At 38.7% G+C, this 24,703-nt stretch overlaps 1 protein-coding gene and 1 long non-coding RNA gene across 2 annotated transcripts; one reads left to right on the top strand and one right to left on the bottom strand.

Annotated features, from left to right (window-relative positions):
- Positions 1-308: 308 nt before the first annotated feature.
- LOC108665645 (valine--tRNA ligase) lies at positions 309-17,605 on the bottom strand. The gene is made up of 20 exons (XM_047882274.1): positions 17,290-17,605; positions 14,528-14,677; positions 13,837-13,961; positions 13,487-13,651; positions 13,158-13,173; positions 12,690-12,880; positions 9,423-9,645; positions 8,991-9,136; positions 8,258-8,453; positions 7,542-7,724; positions 6,969-7,090; positions 6,571-6,679; positions 6,036-6,186; positions 4,843-4,985; positions 2,524-2,733; positions 1,905-2,054; positions 1,285-1,402; positions 990-1,156; positions 621-731; positions 309-438 (listed from the first exon to the last, which is right to left on the bottom strand). Exons 1-20 carry the CDS (start codon positions 17,488-17,490, stop codon positions 328-330), a joined length of 2,988 nt encoding a protein of 995 aa, XP_047738230.1. The 5' UTR covers positions 17,491-17,605; the 3' UTR covers positions 309-327.
- Positions 17,606-18,021: 416 nt separating this feature from the next.
- On the top strand, positions 18,022-24,703 carry LOC108665650. The gene is made up of 3 exons (XR_001930457.2): positions 18,022-18,264; positions 23,874-24,010; positions 24,647-24,703. It is a non-coding gene; the product is annotated as an uncharacterized LOC108665650 (long non-coding RNA).

The following is a 24,703-nucleotide window of genomic DNA, read 5'->3' as shown; positions in this document are numbered from 1 at the left end:
CTACGCGTATGTACCACTTCGGAGTCAATGTGTCTAATATAGGCACTCAGACCCGGCCAGGAAACTTGGGCAAGAAAACTTGACTGAGAAAATTACAGAAGAAATTCCTGCAATGAAGTAGCATTAGTTACCTAGCTCTTATTTAAACCTTAATCGTTCTGCGAACAGCATACAGGTTTACTCGTACAATTAAAGAGAATTTCAACAATCCAACTTAATTTACCATCAAAATTGGGTTAACTTGAAACCGGATTTTCAACCAAAGTTCTTCATTTCAAGGAAAACGGTACACGAGAAATAAGATTGCGTTGAAGGTTTAGAGTTTTATTATTCCTTCTTCATTGCAGCTAGTTGTTGGATCGCATCTCTTGTTTGCTCCTCTTCAGCTTTCAGTTCTTTGAGTCGGTCGCTGTTCTTCTCCTTGACGTCATCTGGGACCTGAGAGGAAGACAAGTCATTGACTGCAATCGCTATGATTTTGGAAATTTTCATTAAAAAAACGTGGCCTTTAACAATTTTCTATCATCACAGCCTTATCTGTTTAAAGGCGTTATCTGTTTAAGCGTCGTAAAAAAATGAATTATTATCTCATTTGTCTTCGAACATTATGTAGATTTTACCTTGGCGTAAGAATCCTTGGCCATGTCAGCTGTAAGAGCGCCGCTCTTGTTCAAGCACTCGGCAAGCTTTTTCTGCAATCTTTCTTCGCATTTACTCAGGTCCACCAATCCCTGAACAAGAAATCAGTTCAAGTTTCTACACAGATTGGTGTACGCGAACACTGATATAAAGAAAAGTGATATAAACTACCCCAAAACAACTACGAGCAGTCTGTCACCTTATCGAAACTACTCCCCAATTAGTGAAAAAAATGGATAATCAAACAGTGAATCCCTTTAAGAAAATTAGTTTTAAAAATTCGGAAAGGCACATCACAAGCAAAAAAAAATTTATCTCGGCCGCAGGTCAGAAAGTCAAGCAATTGGGACCTGCAATTTGAGCCAAGCGACGCAATCTCCCCCCACTGGCGTGGGTACCGAGCCGCTGGGCTGCTCGGTCGTCACCGTCACTGAAGAAGCGATCGCGAGTGTCGCTATGTCGCGACTCAGAGACTCCAGCACCATCTGCGTCGAACTGTTGTCGCTCATCAGCGACACTGTGATCAAGGGAAAAAACATAATTGGGAATCTTGTTCGTACTGATACAAAAGAAGGTTCGTGTAAGTTAAAATCTGTATCAATAAGATTCAAATAAGCAAAGGTTGTCGTCGGTAAATAAACTTACGTTCAATTTTACTTTTGTTGGGAATATCATATTTAGCTTTGGCAGACCGCACTTCGTTGATGACCTTCTGTCCAAGTTTGAATTGCTCCTCTGCCTCTTCATCGATGAACATCAGGTACTGGCGGAATTAAAGTTATTAGTGGAAATCATAAAAATGCTGAATCGCTAAATAATCGCCATATAAAGGACGACAGAAACTAGTACTTGCGAGGAGAACAGATCCGTAGACAGTGCCTGGAAAAAACAATTCTGGATGAAAGAGGCAAAACGCGAATTCAATATTTTTCATCGTGAACATGCAAGATTTTGCTAGGCTATGAAAAGTGACCTAGACTTATAAACTATACCGAAACAAAAATCTTTAAAAACAATATGGATTCAGAGTATATATTCAGATTGACTCTAAGATGTGTGTATAAAATGCTATAACAGGTAACACTATGGTCACAACCTAACGGCAAACGAGAACATTGAATTCTGAATTTATACACAATCTCTTGACAAACAAAAACAATATTCAAATACCTTAACAATTCGTAAATGGTTTAAAGTTTAAACTCTTATATGGAGCTTAATTTTCAGGCATTACGAAATAAAGAGTCATAACTGGAGGCACGTACGTCTTCAGTGTCAGGGTAGGGCGCAACGCAGATCGACTCAGGCTGCACTGCTCCAGGAGGCACAGGCAGACGCTGGAACAGCTCTTCCGACAGGAAGGGCATGAAAGGAGAGATGAGGCGTAGACCGGTGTGCAGGCATGTCCAAAGCACCTGAGTAAATCAAGCACATTTCAATTCAATTAAACAGTTCTCCAGGGTTGAAAATACCTTACAACAATCCGCTCAAGCTTATTGTATATAGGCGCAATTCAAATTATATATGTGATTCCATGTTAACTGGTGAACGTATTCAAGTCGAATGGAAGTAATGAGATGGCAATCTCTGCTTCTGACAAATAAACACTCAAACGATTATTTGTCTGCCATTGACTAAGCGAATCAGTAGTGATCGTTGTTACCTTGTACTTCCAGTCAATAGCCACGGTCAAAGAAAAGTTAGTTCAAAACTAGGAAAGGTTATTTATTAGAATCATAAGAAAGTTAAGCAGACTATCAGTCATCGTTAAAACTGCTTTACTGTTCGAGCACGTCTTTCTTAGTTTATTTCATCATTTCAACTACATGTAATCCTGCTACAGTGTTAACCAAGATACGTTAGGAGAGACTCGCAGAGGCAGACCTGTTGGGCGGCATCCCTGTCAGCACACGGCTGACCGTACAGCCGCGGCTTGATGCACTCCAGGTAAGAGTCGCAGATGTTGTACCACCACAGCGAATACAGCGCACTCGTCGCCGCCTGGAAGTTGTAGTCTTGGAATCCAGCGTTGCAGTCCCGCACTGCCACCGCAAGTTGACTCAGCATCCAGCGGTCGACGATCCTCAGTGAGCCCTGCAAACTTCAGTTTTTGAGCAGCCACACTTAATTTGTACCTATCACACTACACAACAACAAAAGGTGTTTATAGAGATTTCAACGTTATCACAAAAATTATTTGGATTCGTCATGAAATAGATGGCATTCAAGAAATATAAAGCACAATAACGGTAATTAAAATTGAATAGATGTATTACTAGTTTTAGTTGATATATCTTTTATCACTATTTTTGATAACCTATAATTATTCTACGAATTTTCATGCAGTCGGGTGCAACAGAAGTTAGAGAGCATGTTACATATTGAGCGAGTTAGTTAAAAGTGAGTAACCAAAAATAAAGAAAAAGCAGCAGAAACAACGTCAGTGACCTCGCTCCAAAACAGTCTAGTCGTCTGCCCTCAATCAAAAATGAGGAAAAATCTATGTTCATTTCCCAAGATGCATCAACTCAACGACGTGGCTAATGACAAAAAATACGATTGAAGGTTAGTATTTATCAAAACAACGATAAAGCGAAATAAGGACGTTGCAATCAGTACATAATTACACCATGTAACATAATAATACCAAGTAACACCGAGTCATGGTAAAGAAGGGATATGCATAGTAGATGCTATAGCATTTACCAGGACATAGGCAAATTTGAAATAGGTTGACTTGAGGCAAACAATGGAAATAATTGGGAATGCACGCTTTCAAACGAAAAACATTGATCAAAAATAAATTAAAAACAACTTAGAGACCGAAAAAATTTTAGTAGGGACTATAAATATTTAATTAATAAAAACTCAGGGGATAAGCGAAAGGTCACCATCCCTCACCTCTCCATCAGCACATTTACTTCTGGTATCTCTACACAGTAGTTCCCACTGGCGGAGCTTGATATCTTGGCAACAGGCCCAGGATTCAGCAACATCAGGGAAGGCTTTTTTCTCATCATCTGAATAACTTGCAATGTGTTTTAACCATCGAGATAAATGAGGCATTTGTGCGGATGACTCTAACTGAGACCGAAGTAAATGGAATATCCTGACGTCGGCTTGGTGGGGCTGGTATCCACATACGTAGCTCGAGTGAGACAAATGTTTGTCTAACAATTCTAAGAGACGCGCATCACACAAGGCAGCAGACACGTCGCCTTCTACTGCAGGTCCGTTGCACAATGAACTTGCTTTCGTCATTTTCCCGTGTTGGCTACGGGCCTAATTTTGAAGAGACCATGAATGTCGAGTAATACAAGAAGTCATTCCTATAGTCCCAATACTAGCGAGCATAACTCAAACAACAAAGGCAGAAAAATACCAATGTACTGTAGAAACTACAAATGATGTACATAGAGAAACAGTTTGGAAAATTCATTTTATCAAACATATATATCCGAGATAAGTAATAGATTAAGGAGTCGCAACGCCAGAGCCGCTATAACCACACAATGTTCTACTTCTAGTGAGGTTCCCAGCCGTTGTTCGCCAAGCACCCATAGTTTCAGCTCCTCAAAATTAGTTACAATAACATGACAATTATTTGTGTATTTTCCAGTCACGATAAAATTAGAATGCTAGATAGGTTAAATGAACCTTATAGAGGCAGGTTGTTTCTCGATAAATGTGACTGAATTAGTTGCGTGAGTCTCTCATGACACCTATTCATATGAATAGCATTCAGGACATCCATGACTAATGATCAAACTGTGGTAGTCATTCTTAGCTTCGCATCGCAGAGCTTCTAGGTAACCATTAAATACTTTCGTGATGATAGCCTACCTAATGCTAATAAGAAACCTGATCAAGCGCAGATTCCATGGATGGCAGAGATACGGTGACACGAGTAATCCGTTTTAAAATACAAATAAATTAACAAGATAATGAGATCTTCAACTTTGAAACACAACGCAAAGACGTTTGAAGAACACTGAAAATGAGTCAGCACCCTAGAGAACAATCACCAATGCAGGTCCCGTCACAATTCTTCTTGGCCTCGCCTGCCTCGCCGCGCGAGAACCGACGAGATCAAGACCAACCCCAGTGCATTGAACTTTCAATGATGAAACAAACTCCCGGGAAAGGTAAAGCAGATTTTGAAAACCCCAACCCACAGAGAACAGAGGCAACAAAAAATTTTACCATTGCGTGGAGTTCCTTGAGAGACGAGAAAGGGGTGAAAGGAGTAGCGAGGTTCATCATGGCAAACTTGGTTGCATTCCAGAGCTTGTTGCAGAAATTACGATACCCGTTGACGCGCAGAACGTCCAGGTTGATGTCTCGACCTGTTAAGACGAGAGCAATCAAAATATTGTCAATAATATTACGGTGGATGATATTTCCAGCTATCCCCGTCGAGAATAAGATCAGCACGTGAGACATCAGAGTTCCCCTTAATTAATTTTCATGCGTTATTAAAAACTCCAATTATCTCGAAGTTGAAATTCGTATAAAAATATGTTGCAACAATCGTTTTATGTGGAGCAAACTAGAAGGTAAATATTTTTAGTGAAAATAAAGCGGTAACTTGTTTAAGACACGCCTAGCATAGTGAACAACTACAAATTGAGACTAATATCATGGAGTGTAAGCAAACAACTAAGCGTTGTGTCGATGTTCATTCAATCAACTCTAAGCCCTCCCAAGATAATCTTAAAAGTACGGAAAAAATAATTCGTGGCCTGGAAAAAAAGTGCCTTGGAATTCAAACCATTACCTCTGCACCCTAGAAATAGTCTTCAAAAGGAATTTAAAAGCAAAGAAAACGTCAAGAAAATTTTCCATATCGATATAGAAAACGTTTCCGAGTCCATATGGTGAATTCACCATATCGATATTCACCAATTCACCAATATCGATATGGTGAATTTTCTTGGCGTTTTCTTTGCTTTTAAATTCCTTGTGAACTTGCGATATAAGCAGACTGATAATATAAGTACTTATAAACGATAGAAATAGTCTTGAAATAGACCCAACTTAGCAAACCTTATACTTGGGCAATTTTCAACAGATCAAGAGAAACAGCTTTAGGCAACCATGATCTGATCCCCTAAACAACTTTGGTTGCTTAGTGCTAAACTTTTGCTGTTAGGCAGCAGCAGTAGACATGACCTACAATTTCGTAGGCCTGGAAAGACGCGACCAGGGCACTCATGACATGCAAGCCACTTCATCCCTGCGTATTGAGACTTATTCTTATTCTTATAAGGGACTGCGTCCCTTAGACTTATTATTATTCAAATAACAAATTCTTGATGAAAGCTTCACGACTAAAGAAATTCAGAAAAAATACCCAAAGAATCTTAGTAAACGATTAAATTTTCCGCAGTTCTGACCCTGAGAAGTGTATGCACATAGAGCGAAACGTAGAGCATCAGTGCCACACTCAGGGATGCCTTTAGGGTAGTCACTCTTTTGACCCATCTTAGCCTTCTCTACTTCCTTGGGATCAAGGTTGCTGTTCTCTTCCAGCTGAAGGTGAAGCTCCTGAGTAAAACAACGAACAAATTTATCATGACTATACTGGATCATTGCGAAAACCTGATTTTGTTATAATATAATATTATCCCCCTTTAATTTTCAAAAAATTATCAGCTAGTAAATATTTAATTTCTATTGAAATGCATAAATAATCAAATAAATCACTTTTATTGCACAGACCACAACATGGCATAGGCGGAAAATTTAGCTTAAATTCAAATATCATGCACCAATTGTGCACAACTGCCATTATTGCACAAGTTTCACTGTGTCCACCACAATACCACATTGACGGAAAAAACACAGACGGAAAAACACCGCAGTGACGGAAAAGCAGCATTTATAAAACAGTAACGGAAAAGCAGGATGAAATGTGTGATGGAGAGCTACCTCTAATGTGATGCCCTTGATCACGTCCATGGGGTCGATGACGTTCCCCAAGCTTTTGCTCATCTTGCGACCGTGGGCATCGCGCACCATTGCATGCAGGTACACTTGCCTGTAGAATTATATCAGTAATTAATTACCGAATGTAAAAGCATTAATGATATGACGTTTAAATTAACGCGAGATATCGTAAGCTAGCGTATTAACTCACCGAACCTACCGTAAAAATGATAGATAATTATCAGGTCAAGTTTACATTAAAAGCCTATATAGATCATACAATTTCAGACACAAGCAGCAACAGACACTGCAGCAAGATGGAATGATAGAGCAATAGGTAATTGATGAAAGGCCATACATTCTATTCATATTGCCACTTATTTTTAAATTGCATAGCTCACTTGAAGGGCAGTTTGCCTAGGAGTTTCCTGCCAAAGAACACCATCCTAGCCACCCAGAAGAACAGAATATCATGTCCAGTTTCCAACAAAGTGCCTGGATAGAAAAGTTCCATGTCGCGCGTCTGATGAGAGAGAAGAAAGAAACATAACAGGACAATTTACTTCAACTCACTGTAAAGGCTTCGTGTCATAGCATGACCGACTAGGGGGAATTATAAATTAATAGTGCACCCGCTTAACGTTGACCGCAATATAATAAATAGAAAACGGCGACCACTTCGCTAACTTGGGTTTACTCTCTGCAGGAGCTATGTTAAAATACATATTACAGGTCCAGCTCTATTATTTTTGTTATGTGGCGCATCAATACTAAAGTCTTGATAGAAAAAGTTCGTTCCGGAAAATCCCACAATGACCGTACCTGAGCATTATCTGTATCAAATAATGACGTTTAACTTTATTAATACTTACGATTGTAACTGCTTTACAGTACTTTGGCCATAACATTAGAGAATTGTAAAAAGATACTGATGTCTGATGATTCATGATTATGATGAAAAGTGCCTGACTCACCTTCTCAGGCCAACCCATTACAGAGAAAGGGAAGAGAGCAGAGCTGTACCACGTATCGAGCACGTCAGGATCTTGAACAAGGCTGATCTCTGACTCCGCTACACCGAACTTGGTCGCGGCTTTCTTGCGCGCTTCAGCCTCACTTCGGCCACACACCCAGCGCGCGGCTTCATCTACGCCGGCCTGCAAACAATACATGCGAACATTCAACAAACAGATATTCTTCCGGATTCCTGCATGACATACAATCTTGGCTTTTAACATGTCAAACATCCCCCAAGATTAGGTGGATTTTAAAATTTTTCCACAAGATTTAAATGAAATATTATCGTTATCTGAAACAAACATTGGGGATATTGAGCATGTGAAGATTCTATTTTCTAAGCTCAAGCATGAGGATGAAACATCGAGCACCACATTTTCATCACTCCAAGATGCGATATATTAACAATATATGTCCGTAAGAATTAACACAAAATTCAAATAAGCAGCACGTTGATGGCGTTCGGGATTATGGATGATCGAGTGTTGCACGTGTAGCGAGATACCAATCAAGATACCAGTTTCTAATTCATTTATAAGGTTTTTACTCTCCAACGACAATCAATCTTTTACAATCGAAAAGCTATTATTTTAAACCAAATTTGCAAACTTTTTAGCCTCAAGCAGGATAAAAATATGCATTAATGCCATTTATCTTATCCGAAGAGGGTAACCTGTTCAGCCTGAGGCCAGGTGACGTAGTAGGCAGGGATGCGATGTCCCCACCACAGCTGGCGAGAAATGCACCAGTCACGGATGCCGCTCATCCAGTGATTCCAGGTCTTCTCGTGGACCTTCGGGATGATTTCCAGCTCTCCTGAGGCCACCACTGCAATTGCGTCCTCGGCCATCGCGTCGCATTTCACGTACCTGTCAAATTCAGAACACAACGATCATTTAGAGTAATTTAAATGTACAACAGAATTACATTTTCAGCATAATTAGGGTATAGTGTACCTCAATGAAAAAATGAGTTATCATATATACAAGCCGTACATATAAATAATATGAATGTAGCACACAAAATAAGTAACCAGGTGATAGAGAAAATAAGTGCAACTTTTCATTTTGGAAAATATCAAGAATACTTTCTCCGGAAGGTCTGAACAACGTTGTAGTATGACAACATCAGGCACTTATGCTCGAAATTATGCTCCCATTGAACCATTTACCATAACACCAATACTCGGTAAGGCCCAAATAGCTAGTAGCAAACATTAGTGCAACATTTTTCATCAATAGCTTCTACAGAGAAACAATACAAAGAACGAATTCGATAATTCATATGCCAGTTAAAGGGAAGTTGGCTATAATCACAACTTATTCCGATCACTCATACGAGATGTGTTTGCTAACTCAAGTGCCGACATTGCTGTGGATGCAGTTTAAATGCACACAAAGTCTCACCATTGCGGTTTGAGGAGAGGTTCGATGATATCTTTGGAGCGGGAACAAATTGGCACCACCATAGGGTTGTCTTTGGTGTCAACATAGAAGCCCAACTCTTCGAGTTTTTTAGTCAACTTGACCCTGCATTCGAAGCGATGCTGACCCTGGGGTATGTGAGGCACTTGTGAATAACATAAAAAAATCAGTCAAATACCCACAAAATTATAGTCATGAATCGTTAATAAAAAACACAACCTAAACCGATAATAATGGGGATTTATATATCATACTTATAAATGTATTATATAAATTCAAACTAGCGCTGCGCATACAAACACATCTAAAACACGAAAATAACACACAAAATAAGCATTGAAAACAATGTACAGATAACTAAGAAACAATTCGCTCCGTAAACTTCAATGTTATCCTAATAAAGTTTTGACTCACGCTGAATTCGCCGAAGCCCTCCACGATCCGCCCCTCGTCGGTAAGGATGTTGACGAAGGGCAGGTCGTGGCGCTTGCCCACGTCGTAGTCGTTGGGGTCGTGGGCAGGCGTGATCTTCACGGCGCCCGTCCCGAACTCCATGTCAACGAAGGCGTCAGCAATGATGGGCAGCACGGCGCCGGTGATGGGGTGCACCACAGAGCTGCCCAGCAGGTGCTGGTATCTGGGCAAAACACTCAGAAAATGAATGGGTTATAATGCCCAAATAAAGACAGGGTTGTGATCACCTAGTAAGAGATTAAGAGAGAAGTGCTGTCGCAACACGCATAGAACAGCATCTCCAAATTCAGTGATGAATGCTATTAATTGGAAACGCGTCCATTGCAAAGAAGCATTGTAGCAGCTGCAGCAGGGATCATCTGAAACTGGACCTGCAAACTCGGCATGATGAACAAGGCAGAATACAGCGTATTATCTCCTAACACGTACTGTACCGCCAAGAAGACGGTGGTTTCATACGAGAAAGAATTCCTGCATCAGTCAATGCAACTACAATTTTACAATGGTATTGGCCAGAACAAAACTGAGAAATAATACGTAATACAATACATATAGTCTCAGACTATAAAAAAAAAACATTTTAGTTTTTTCCCCATATCTTTTGTAGAATTGCACTTAGCACTGTGAAATTTGTACCAAACCTCATGAGTACTTCTAGTGTATATACTCAGAAATTGTCAGGCTTATAGCGCCACAAGTTTTTAGTTAGCAAGCTAAATTATTCGAAATTTAACAAAAACACATGTGCTCAAAAAAACAGTGTGTTAAGAAAAAACACATGTAAAAATTTTTTCTGAGTGAATTTTGCCTTTAAAAATGATACGGTATATACCTTGAAGGTTTAACCTTATTTATTCGTTACTAGCCTTCTTTTGTCACATTTATTAGGATTTGAGTCTGAGGATATGAAATATCAACTGGTTACATGACAACACAGACAGAAGTCTGGTGGCTCGTTGGACTGTAGACTTTTAGTAATGACTAATATTTTTAAAACTGGTTTTATTGACTTCTGAGCTTATTTATGCCAAAAATAGCATCGAACATTAAGAAATAGTTTTAAAAAACATACTTTGTCTAAAAATAATTAAAATATAATTTTTCAAGACATATGCGAGTTTTTTTCATATTTCACTTTGAGAAAATATATACAGCTTGCAAACTAAATCATAAATAAATTTGAAAATGATATTAAAGTTACAATTTAATTTGGGAAATTATAGTATAGTTACAAAAAATCTCCGCAAAGTACATTTCTCTAGCAATGATGCCACAAAAATGACCAAAAAGGCGTCCAAGCAAAAAACGCTAAATGTTAGGAAGGAAATATGCGAAGGAAATATCTGGGGATTACATTTTTTAAATTTATTACATTATTATACTTCTGGAATGACTATAGAACTTGGGAATATAGAACTCTGGAATGACTATAGAACATATAGATAATTTTTTAATGGGTCGGTCTTTTTCTACCCACAATTGCCATGGGTTATTTTGAGAGTCTGGGACTATAAAAAGATTTTATGAACCATATTACAATGTAAGAAGTAAGAATGCATGAGCGTTTTTCTCAAGTGCGACAGATATCAGGCTCGGCTTCTATGGAATAGCTGACACGCAAGTTAGGATAGCCAATATACAGCACTTCGATATGCGAATCCTAATGCATTGGGCTGTATATTTCGACGACTTTGATCGGGACGCCGGGTGTGGAGGGTCGGTGGGCGGGCACAGATTGAGATGGCCAGGACAGCACAAAAAATATAACTCAGTACTCACTGCAGTGAGTGTCAGTGAGCGCATTTTCTTGTCGACGAAAACGTGGTCACGGACGGACGGACATGACGAGCACAATAGCGCCTTTTTTTCCATAAATGAGAAAATGCGCTAAAAAGCAAGGCTTGGTTCACGCCTTGGATTAGCTTGCGGTCGCAGCACTCGATGTTCCTCCATCAACAGAGGTACACATAGGAACTCCGTCGCAAGACTATGGTCGTAAGCCGACGATCTTGTTAGAGAGCCAATCCAGCTTCAGGCGTACGATCAGTATAAAGGTAATAAAGAGAGAAGAGAAACGAGCGCCTTGTGACGCTTGGTCTCATGGTGGAGCAGTTTATGCTAGACTTAGCGAGTTTGGGCGATGAGATTTTATATACTCAAGCTAGTTAAAAAAAAAAAAAATAACTAAGATGCGTCAACAAATCCACCGAGGTTGTTACAAGTTACTGATAACTTGCATGGCAATGGGCATTTCTAAAGCATCAGACGAATACAGCGTTTTTTAAGAAATTATTTGCTGCACGATTCATCTAGCGGCAACTACAAAGAAAATAAGATATTCTCTTGGGCTTTTGTTCTGTACAATGATACCCTCTAATCATCAGTTCAGTGGTGAGCTTGAGAACAGCGAAAAAAAGAACATAAGTTGCGAAACAAGCAGAAGTCACGAGTAAATACAGAGCCAGGATGTAATGTAGGATTTCCCGAGATTCTCTTGTCGTTATTGTGGGTTATAATTCATTCTGATATCATATAACCCAATTCGGTTCAAGAGCTATGAGGCTCTTAACTTTTTATCTCTCTTATATATAAATTATTGCGCCAGTTTCATTGAAATTGAAAGGCTCACTTCAAAGTTATTAGCAGAAAACAGGCATAACTGATAAGCTCTAACAATTTCTGCACGAAATACAAAACAAACAGGGATAATCTTCCATTGGTTGAATTAGTCTCCACACTCATATCCAGGTTTAAATTTTCTATTTGCGTCTTCATGGCCCAACAGTCTAAGAGAAGGGCAAACGGATTTTAGGAACGAAAGCAATGCTTGATAGGGGCTGCACTCGGAACGACATATTTTCAAAGTAGTCATCATTCCTCTTTTTAGTGGCATAGGCGAAACTTTCCTGAGAAGTCTCAAGTTACCTAGTGCAGCAGCTTGCTATTTTTGCAGGAAATGCCGATCAAATGGCGTCAGTCTTACTTCTCTTACGAGCCTCGGCTTGCGCCGGATTTCAAACCAAAATTACTTACCCACCATAAGCAATTTAATCCGTTACTAGGGAACGGTAATCTTTTCCATCGCAGTATAGAGTACATCTAGGGTTTATTCAACAGAAAACATTGAAAGAAAATTGAATAGAATACAAAAAGCTGTCATTAACGAATCATGTTATCCCAACAAAAATGTAGATAAAAAGCAGTTACCGCTTGTCATCTGGGTGGACAGCCACAGCTGTGTCGCCGAGCATGGTCTCTATCCTGGTAGTGGCGACGACGAGGCGCTCAGCGCTGTCTTTGACAGGGTAAGCAAACTGCACCAACACGCCGAACACGACCTTGTCAGGGTGGCCTGGTACAGAGAGTTCTGTGCGTCCGGTCAGCTCTCGCTTCTCAACCTAAACAAAACAACATCTATTTCATAATAATAATCAAAAAAACATCTTTTCATAATAGGTTGACTGTGATTACACTATTTCTTTTAAATATTTAGAAGGACCAAGTAGATTATTGCAATGTGGGAGCCTCCCTGAAAAAAAATTGTCAACATTGTGCATAACATCAAACATTCAGAGACGATGAGTATATTCCAGTGACACTGAGGCGTACTTACCGATATGATTTATTAGACAAATTCTATGTGATAATGCAATTTAAAAACTTTCACCACTCTACCAAGGGTACTATGAAGCTAGGAACCATGTGGTAAGAGTTTAATTTGGAAAAACGAGAATTATCAGTTCCAAGAAAAAAATTCAAATTCAAGATTTAAAACGATATGTATAATTGTGTCATATGGACAAAGTACAAACCTTTATGTAAATATGTCATAAGTATGGCTACAAAAAAGCTATTAAAGCTGTTAAATATTTTGGATAATTCATGTTTGACATAAAATGCGGTAACTAAATTTCAATGCAACAACAAAACAGGCTGAAAGAACTCAAGTACGTATATGACAACCTTACATATATATTTTTGTGTATGCTACAAGACACACTCACTCTTCCTTCCACTGCCAGACACGCTTGACAAACTCTTCTCTGCCCAGATCATGGCGTGACTTGTTCTCCTCACGCTTGAGTTTCTTCTCCACTACGACTTGGGTGGCAATACCAGCGTGGTCACAGCCTGGCACCCACAGGGTGGTTCTGCCCTTCATGCGGTGCCTGATCAAGTGATCCACATAAGGCAAGAATACATGCAAGAAATGCTATTTGAGTGAAGAAAAAATTATGGTAATTGAACCTACAATTGTGCACAAAAATTTGCAAAAGTAAATTTTAGTTTCATTCACTAGGATAAACACATGTGATAACTTTTTTGACAAGAAGAACAATCTTGATGCAGCTACCATCTAGTGATGGCATCTTCCACCGAGTTGGTGAGGGCATGTCCAAGGTGGAGACTACCGGTAACATTGGGTGGTGGGATGACCATCACAAACTGGCCAGCAGGGTTAGGCTTACTCAGATCTCGCTGCAAATAACAAAAAAATATATATATATCTAACTCAGTACTCACTGCAGTGAGTGACAGAGTGCGCATTTTCTCATCGACAAAAACGTGAAGTCACGGATGGACAGACAGACAGACAGATGGACGGATGGACATGGCAGGCACAATAGTGCATTTTTTTCCATAAATGAGAAAATGTGCTAATGAGCAAATGAAGTACAACTAATTTATTGTCTTCATGAGAATAAATGAAATTTCAGATACATTGTTCAGATGGTAATTAGTCTAAATAAAAGAATACTCAATAAAGATAATCTGATTCCCATGTAGAGTAACTGTAGCTATAGAAAAATCAGGGTAACTGTAAATATATATTTTTTAAATGACCTAGTCACAACAATGTTCAATGATTAATTTTAACATTATTTGCTGAATGTTTTGAATATTTTTATTTTCATCATCAATATTACAGAACAAATAATGGAAACAAGAAACCTATAACCTTTTTTTTTAAATAACCAAGCAGCACAGGAATTATGCTGCCAGCTGAAAAAAATTCTCAAAACTTAAACTGTGCATCCACTCACCCCATACTCAGGCTTGAAGAATCCCTGTTTTTTCCACCATGGATACCAGGCTGCCTCCACATACTGTGGGCTGTATTGACCTGGAAGTTCAACACTCACATCTTTCTTCTCACCAGCAGGAGTAGCTAGATCATATGTGACCACAGGTTTCTGCAAAAAGCATTCATTTATATAAAAAAATAATAAGGAAAGATGCAAATTTTGATCAGTGATTTTCAAAATTGCCTGTAAAATGATAGTTTTCACCTATATTTTTTGGAAAATTCTGCTTAATATTCCATAGCTAAAAGGCATAGCAAATAAGTTTGTTCATCAAAAAATGCTTCACGAGGGTCAAAAAAAGAAATTGATGGTTCAAAAATATAGGTACTTAATACTACAGTGATCACTTGCAAAACCTAACCAGTTTGTTGGCCTATAAGGTTGGTTTTATTGCAGTTGATTTTTATAGGTGTAGATTACACATTTAATCCACACAATCACTACCATCAAACGGGGTAATAAGGGACAGGCGGGGTGAATTGGGACACACGTCCCACATTTTGTAGAAATGTTGTAGCAGCTAAACTAGGTAATCAAAATATTGCAAAACTAAAAATAGTGGCATAAACTTCAACATTTTTACTGTCAATTATGTAGTATAAAGATAGTTAAGAAATCTACTATCTCTAAAAAATAGCTGAAAAAAGTGTGAAAAGTGGGATTTTGGAAAGTACCTCTACTAAGGTCTGGAGCAAAAAAAAAAATATTTGCTGTATAAAAAAAATTAATTCCATAAAAGTTGCACTGACTTGCACACAGGTGTTGGCTTGAAAATGTGATTGATGGAATTTGCCTATCACATTCCCCAAAAAATGGCAGCCATTTCTGCATGATAGGGTAATAAGGGACACCCCCAACGGGGTAAGAAGGGACACCCTTAAAAATGCATTTACAGTAGAACCTCAGTTAGCAAAGGCTCCAGTTAACAAGAAAATTGATTAACAACAAAGAATTTTGATTACATTTACCTTGTTCAGCAAAAAAATTTCACTTATTGAAAAATTAGTGCATCATTGGTATCATAAAATTGTGCATAGAATGTCATATATAGAATTGTGCACTGGGCATCATAGAATGAAAAGTAATTGACCTAAACTATGATTTATTTCTTCAAAACATATTATGGTGTCATTAAAACATTCCTTTCTGTTTTACATATATTTTTAACGATCTTTTTTTATAGTGAATTCACTTAACCCAATTAAAGTGGTGTGAAATTATAAGCCATCTTGTAAGCTTACATATACAGAAGAAATACTATATGGCTGCTGATATGCCACACTCAGGATGATGTATATTTTCGGTGAATTTTCCCGCGCATTTTCACTTTTTTAAGCTATTGCTGTGCACAGTTGGCGCAATGTAATGAAAATTGATTATCTTCGCGCACGTGTTTGCGCAATCCCGGCCATCTTTATTTTAGAAGAAATTTTCTCCAAAGTCATATGGCAACACTGAACACCGTCTGTTTACATTTCGTATGCATAACAGCCGCAGTTTACGATTACCGTACATTCCGTATCTGACAAGGCGGACAACCGGAAGAGTCAGAAGTAACCCGGACATGTCTTACATTTTATTATTGTCAGTTCGACTTGCGTAGTAGTCAATATACTCGCGTATATTGTCGACTAAAATAGTAGAACTATTTTAGCTTTCTAAAGTACGGCGCACGGCGCATTTTTTTACCAACGTAGTATGGCGCACCGCGCAGGTCGTTAAAATGACAAAATAAATTCCCGCACACCTGGCACATCTTCCTGACCATGGCTGATATGAAGCTTGCAGTTGACAAGGTCATTGTAAATGCTCAATGGCTGCATGGCTTGTTCATGGATACGGTAATATCACATCAATAATACGGTAATTAATGAATATGGTAAATTGGTAACATCATATCAATAAAGGAAAAACAAGTAAAAATCACAGAAATCAGAAAATATTATTTATTCTACATTTACATCATCTACAAACTACAAAGAACAAGGAGGACTTTGGAGTACTGTTAGTAATGTATGAGTACACTCTAAAGTCTGAATGCTTCAAACATTTTAAAATTGAGTTTTATTGCAAGTGTCCCGGTTTTCCCCATTACAAGGGCCGGCAAGGGGTAATTCAGGATGCTTTTATTTTGCGTCTGGCAGACTGGCACCTCATATAGGCTATAGCATATAAAATTTTTTGGAAAATGCAGATGCTATTTGATAGCCCTCTTAAAGAGCTTTTAAATGAGCCCAAACTCATTTCTGAAATGTTTCATGGTACTAAGAAGTTATTAACAAAAAAACGCTCAAAACTGTCCCTTATTACCCTGCTTGATGGTATAGGGTTGATTTATTGTTGAAGTTAATAATTTTTTTAATAGGCCTACCTAGGACTAGGAGCTAGCCTGCTAGGTAGCACCAAAGTCAACAATTTGTGGTTATAAAATTATAGCAATGGCTCACAAGTTGGAGGGTAGGTACTGGGTAGTACCTACTGCCAATGCCAAATTGGCATTGACAGTACTACCCTCCAACTTGCAATATTACTTCCAAATATGATGTAAAAACTCGTACCTAAGTTAATTTCAGTCATAATCAAATTTCAAGTTCACAAATGAAACAGATCCAAAGGGATCATCAGTTCAGTAAAGTGCCTAGGCATAACTAAGCCTAAGGAAATCACGTCTCTAAAGTTTGCAATAAACTTTGCATCATAATCAATGTAATCAATCATACCTCTTCCTTCTTCGGAGGTTTTTTCTGGTTCTCCTTAGACTTTTCAGGTTGCTTGCTGTCAGCAGTTGCAGCAACTTTCGCCTGTTTTTCATTGAATTTGGCTAACTTAGCTGCCTTTTTTGCTTCTTTTTCAAGCTGTTTGGCTGTTTTAGGAGTTCCATCTTCATTAAGTGCGTTATTTTTAACCTCAAGGTCAGACATGACGTTAAATATAGTAAAAATTGAAGGACGTTTTATTTATTTATCGAATTAATTGGCCGGTCCTAAGCTCGCACGCTCATGTTGCCGCAGCCCGTTCCGTACGAACTACGAACGTGAAAGTGCAATCACTGCGATGCATCAATTAGTGCGTAAAGCTATTCTCAAACTTTCTGACGCAATATAAATATAAAATTATATACACTTATGTTTACTTAAGTAAACTGTGAAACCAAGGGACTTGTGACTAATCAATAACATTAAGAATTAAATTTTGCCAACTGTCAGAAAATTTTCATAGAATATTTGATAAATTTACTTACGGAGTTATGAATAAAAAAATGTAAATATTCATACCCAACAGCAAAATATGTCTAAAAATGGGTAACATGATAATGATAAATATCAGTATGGAAATGCAAAGTTTGATTTTTTTTCAACAAAATTCGTAAATTCGGCGGATTCCTACGCTTGTAGAGCCTAACAAGGCCCACGGGGTATATAAATGAACGCTTTGCACCTGCCCTACCAGTTCGGGAGCTGCTGTCGTCGTTTGTTGAGGTGCCACATCGGTCCAGCCTCTAATATCTATTTCCTAATATTGATTCAAAACTTTGCACATAACTTAATTTTTTGCATTCTAACACATCATACGCGTATTTTAACAAAGTTCCTGACCTAATTTTAACTTTTGCCGCTGTACAGACTTTTTTAAGTTTGTAATTCCGGCTTTTACGTTAGATTTTTTACTTCATCGTTTATACCAAGAATCATGAGGTAAGTTCACAAAACGCAAAATAGCACCATAATTTCGGCACCAAAAGCAATAACTCTAAGACTAAAGTATATATTTGCTTTAACCTGTCATATTTTGAGTGGACTATCTAAATTGATGCTAAACTGTGTCCTGATTGAACCTCATTTATTATGAACGCATATCCTATTTTAAGTTGGAACTTTGGAAGCATCAATTATAGTATTGCGGCAGGTTTTTTAGGGGCAATTTAGAGGCAATACCGGTAGCCGTATTGCCAATACGGCTACCTCAGAATTGATGGACAACTAGCGTTATACGCAATTTTTCACTGATAATTCTCAGGATGTCCTTGATTTATTTCATGTTAATTTCAACCGGTAGTCAATTGCCTATGTATAGTCATCGGGCGTATCGTGTAGGTTAGAGCTCACTGCGTCCTCGAACGACCAGGATATCCTTCCAAAATCCAAATGTCCAGTTTTGCTCTTGTGTTTTTGTATGACTGATTATGAGACAGTATGGGTTTTGTTTTTGTTTATTCAGATTACCGCATGTCTAGCTCAAGAGGCCCATGGTAAAGTGAGTAAAATGATGCTGTTTTGCCGTCTCCATGTGTGTTCTCGTTTTTCAATGACTTGTTTGGATCAGCCGGGCAATATGGCTGACCCGTTATAAGCAGATAGTCTTCATGCTCTATTACATAGTACGACATTAACGACAAATCGTTCTCTTCATTTATTGCGCTAATTATTATATTATAATGTATTAGCAGCGTAGCTAGCCGGTGAATTCTGTCAAATTTATTTTTCTTTCGCAACTTTCAATTACCTGTATTTTCTAGGAATCTAGTTTCTAATTATTTGCCTGAAGGTCAGAACTCGGGCGAAACCTCTAGCTCGCCACAGTCGCGGCTACTAACAAAATGGATTGAAGTCAGACAATTGTTTTAGAATAGACGAGTCATCGCTTCCTGTTGCTCGACAAACACAAGTTTTATATTTCAGGGCCGCCAGTCTTCCGGGTGCCGCAAAAATAGAATAATTACTCATAAATAACCCGTCAGAATTAACGCTCTGCAACTTACCTAACCATATTAGCCTTTTTGGTCCGTTTTATGTGCGGTGAAAGAAGGAACTTTATTCGACGATATCGAATTGGATTTCAGCAAAGGCCAGGAATGACAAAAAATTGCTGCCCGAAGCTTTTGAACGTTAATCAATTATCAGTTTATTTTATACGTGTTGCTGCAGTTATGGGTATTGTTTTAACGTTACGTGGTCCTGTTAATGCAGAAAATGCCGTTTAAATGAAGTCAGATCACAAGGAAACAAATTTTCATTAATTCTCTAACGTTTTAAGCCGAACCGTGTTGTCGAATTTCGAGCTTTTTCCCTCCTAACGAAGATGTGTGGATCCGTGTAATAATTTTTCAGATAGCTTGAACAAAAACACGTTAGTTAAGGAATAAATTTGTAGGCCCAGTTAAATTCTCTAGAGCGCATTCTGTGTACCATAGAACTTACGTGAGTTGACTGCAAACCGAACCACCTTTTCGACCCTTTACGAAGCTTACGCTTCTTTAGTCCGTAACACGATACACAGGAGCATAGCTCTCAAAGGTCCTCTGCAAGGTTCTGCGTTATCCTGACTTTCCGGTTTTTAAATGACCAACTAATAATGGAACCTGTTCCTCGTTATCAGGAACTATCGATTAATAATTGTTTTTAAATGAATCACTAAAATAAATGTATTGACCAAATTATTGGTAGCCTTGGTTGTGAGACACAACTAGGATACTGCTTCCGCTAACTACTGTGTTCAAGACAGCATGGCTTTATCATGCATCCGTTGACAATCGCTTCCGTTGACAATCGGATCAACCTGCAAAACATCCTCTCTGTACGGCCTGCACAACAAATTAACTCGAGCTCATTATACGAAGGGTACCAGTGCAAATAATTTTTTTCATGACCTGAAAACAAATTTTGTTATCATTGTTTACACAAATGTTTGTTTTTTTAAGTAATTACACTTTGTTTCAGGTCTATCGATTCTCCTCGATCTTAACTTTTTTGAGAAAGTTAGAAGGCTGAGAGGTTCAGGTTCGGCTTAATTAAAGAAGATCACCAGTGGGCTTGTCTGGTCTCGCTACCTCTAAAGTACAGACTCCCACAGAACTTTATCTACTTGAAAGACAGGCTGCCTCACATCCTTCACTATGTTTAAGCTACCGTGTTGTCTCAGCGTCTCGTTGGACTGTAACTTTCTGCATGATTTCAATAGTCACGGTCTATAAGTTCCCTTCAATGTCGAGTGAAATTTTCGAGAACACTAAGCGATATTTTTTATCTTCCTGACCGGATTGGAATGTCAGATACAATTTTTAAAATCGATTCTATTCGATAATTATTTATTTTTGACTTGTACTACATGCTAGCTGCATTTTTTATCTTGATTATGCATCCCCATTCGATTAGCGAATTAAAAGTACAAGGGTATTAACCAATCCGTTACAAAATTGCGTCATAAAGGACGCCTGAAATGTACTTGAATGAGCTGCTGGTCAATCTGTTCATTCATTGGCTTGGCAAAATGAAAGTGGTTCGCAGATGAATTTTTTACATCGCCTTCTGTGCTGTACACATATACTCGGTTCATACACTCCTAATCTTCTAATTCTTCCGACATCTTGCAGTCAGATGTGTTTCGCATTAGAATGAACGTGTTTATAGAGACCTTGCAGCTAACTTCACTACGTAAGATCTTCGAACCATTGCACACCAAGCACATCGCGCGCGACCTCATCTCGTGATCTACTTAAATTTCCTGGAGTAGTGACGTAGGAGCTAGGAGGGCTCGCTGTCAATTTAGTTGTCGATACGTTTCCGACTATGAATAAATGAACAAGTGGATGGAGTGAGCGCTGTTGGGCGTTTTAAAGACTGGAATGAATTTGGGATTATTTACTTGTTACACTTTGTTTTGTTTCGGATTAAATTACCTGCGATGCAGCGTTGCTCTGATAACATCCCAGTATTCTTAATACATCAATTTCGTGTCCGCATGCGTGGCAATCTGCAGTCGTCGTGGCTACCGCTGCTGCTTTTAGTCGAGTATTTTTTCTGGCGTCCTGTTGGGAAGACTAGGGGAAATCCCCATGAAAGTACCTACCAGTGAAGAGACAGCTTTTATATGACATTGAAGTTTTCTTCGTTCAGGATCATAATTGGGGCTTAGCGTAACGTGACGTCGCTGTCGTGGAAAATCCCGTTCTACTCTTAGGGGAATTCTGTCATTGATTTATTCAGTGGAATCAAAGTTCTTTCGTCTCTCCTCAACTAACTTCTCGTTTCATGGCACCGAATGTTACTAACCGTAGTATCGAAACAATTTGTAGTAACACAAATCTTGCGCATCATTATAGTCAGAGTTCTTAAGTTAAAATTTCTGTTTTGTAAATAATTTTTTATCAATTCTGCCACCCTAACGTAACTTGAGATTTTTCGCATATTTTGTTGAGAAGTATTCCTGCATTAGAAATAAATTTTTGCATTCCTAAAAAAAGCTAATAGCCTTGCCTAGTAAAATTCCTGCATTTTTGACTACGCAAGACTACCGTAGATCCTGCATGTAGTTTTTGTGGATACTTGGGGACTTTTACCTTGAGCGTCGTACTTGAGTATTTGAATCACGTTATAGGTGCTGGAATCCGAAGCTGATTGAATATTGGTATTCCCCTCTGCTTGGCAGCAGCGAAATACTCTACGTTAACTGAATTGAACTGATCTTATTGTCACGTTTGAAGGAATTATACTTAGGTTAAATCTCTTAAAATATTCTTATAAGATTGTCACAAATGATTGCGCTGCATTGTTTAATTTGTATCTTCTTTGCGTTGAATTTTAAACTTGTTACATATTGCGGTAATGTTGCAGATTGATAATTAACAAGTATCCATACATCTTAATGTAAAATGAAGTAGCATAATTTGGGAGACATTTATTTCCGACACATTTTGTAGAGCTCAACAATAATGGTCGGCATTATGGCTTGCGGCTCTGCCTGACAAGCATCCCGTCTTGTGTACAATTTTGTACAGAGCCAATTTCCACTGCATTCTAATCATGCAGGCAGCGCTGTGTGGATATCCTTGTGTACAGCCAATTAAGACTACACTTTGATCATTCAAGTACCGCTGGAAAATTCTCATGAAGGCTCGTCTGTTCCTGTCAATTTTTTTTTGTTTTAATAACGATTCGTGGGTCATTTTTGACGAACTCTTTCTTATTATATTCTAAACCACGTATCAGATTCAATTTCTGGAAATTCTCGAACCTTTTGTATTGTCTCTGCAGCAAGAATGAACCGCGCAATGGTACAACAAATTTAATCCTTGAGGAGATAGCAAGGTATTTAGAAACTTTAGAGGCACGCGGAACTGAGCACACTCTTCTTATTATTTTCCGGCTGAGGTTGGAGAACGATCTCAGTTCCGAGAAATTGTAAGGCAGCTTTAGTCCAGACAACTGCAGACATCCGCAGTTTCCAGTCCTGTTGCGCATCGCTGCATCGTCTTATTTTTGTAAACCTGCTCGCATTTTTTTTTAGAGCCACTCAGGAGTTGCCGTAAGCCATGAGCTGGCCACAGCACGGACGCTTTGGCCGTTTAGTCTCCAATGCAAGTCCTTATAATTCTTACAGAAAATAGCGGAGTGGCATATGGACATAATGTGACATATATAGAGGGGCATTGATTACATGCGTTGTATTATCAATGCATATTAATGTTTTGTGTACAAACGTGTTCATCAAAAATAGGGGACTAAGTGTAGACTTTCTTTGGGAAAATATCGTCAGCTTCACAGCTGTTAGCAAAATCCCCGTATAACTAAACTATAAGTCATTGCCGAGACCACGATCTTTATAAAGTTGACAAGACGCAAATTTTTCTAACAATATCTATTTTTTAGTTTTAGCAAAAACCTAATTGAATGGGTATTCTCGATGTGGCGGTCGTAACGCACCGTGATCATTTTAACTCGTCTGACGTGCGTCAACTCGGTCCACGTCTGCGAATGGCCTGACGTGGTTGGATTGCATCCTGTGATCGTCTCCGACACTGCGGACGACATTGTGAGCATTTCAAGTCTCGCGTACGTTTTTTGTCTATTTCTTGAACCACGGAAGCGTGAAGGTTATCCAAGCATCGCTGCAAATCTAGCGGCGCCATCACCCCGGCCGATAAAGATTCGCAAGAATTGGAATTTCATATTTCAATTTTCAAATTTAAAGTAGGAAGCACTCGCGAAGTTAGATCAATTTTACACATACTTCATTCCAGTTATCATTGAATCTACCATAAAGGCTCTCATAACTGTTGACGTAATATTGATTCGCGCATTTGATGCCAATTGCAAACACTGGGAACAGAGTTGTGTTGTCGTGTTCAGTTTCAATTAGTGAAATAAGTTAACATTCCGATGTGTGCTCTACTGGGCGTTACAGTTTTTTTTTTCGTTACCACGCGTTGTCTGAGCTTCCTATTTTATTGTTCTTTTTAGAGGACTATTAAAATTTTTTCTCGCGTTTGAAATTATGCTCTGTGAAATGTGTGTTGTGATGACCTCAGGTCAGTGACGCTGATCGCGTTGCTGGTGGTGCTGACGGTTGTAGGGCAGGCAGCGGGCCAGCAGCCCGCCCCCAACAACGATCAGGACACGCGGCTCGGTCTAATCGCCAACCAGATCGGCGTTCCTCCCGTGCCAGGTCTGGGATCATGGCTGTATTTTTATTTTGAAAAGTACTAATAAATAAATTAGTGACTTTGCAAAGTCAATCAAATGCAATAAGCAAAGTTGCAAAATTTGTTTTTTTTTATATAGTGATGATAAGGCTGGTAATTATAACCAGCTAAAATTACGTTAAGTAAGTTTTCAGAGAAAGATGAATGTTGCTAAGAAAGTTTCTCAAGCAGCAACTGCTTCACAGTTTGCCCCTAAGATCTAGCGACATCAAGTAAAAAGATCTCGTACATGATATCGTTTCCACAAACTGCTTCATTGTCATCGTTGTACCAGTACAATTCAGGCGACATACATTGAGGGCTGGATTTTGTGCATATATTACTTTAGGTTTGGAAGTTAACTGAGCTTTAGTGTCTTCCAAGGTATGTTCACAGGTCCGGTTCATTCGTGAACCACTAGTTAGGTTTAATCAGGTTTGGACTTTTCTCTCTAGGAGCACTCAATCATACTAAACCATACAGCTTTCGCGTTACAACTTAAGGCTATTCCATTTATTGTCTATTATTTGTAATAATGTTAATTATGAGGATCAGTAACATTACTGAGAGAGTATATTTCTATAGTAAATATTTGATGCGTGTCACGTGTGTGTGGGCAGGTGGTATCCCGGTGGTGGGCATTGGTAGCCAGTTCCCAGGCGGGTTCCCAGGGCGCG

The sequence above is a fragment of the Hyalella azteca genome, unplaced genomic scaffold (assembly GCF_000764305.2).
Source record: "Hyalella azteca isolate HAZT.00-mixed unplaced genomic scaffold, Hazt_2.0.2 contig10075, whole genome shotgun sequence".
NCBI classification, from domain to species: domain Eukaryota; kingdom Metazoa; phylum Arthropoda; class Malacostraca; order Amphipoda; family Hyalellidae; genus Hyalella; species Hyalella azteca.
The sequence above is the reverse complement of the archived record's forward strand: the minus strand, read 5'-3'. Positions and strand labels throughout refer to the sequence as shown.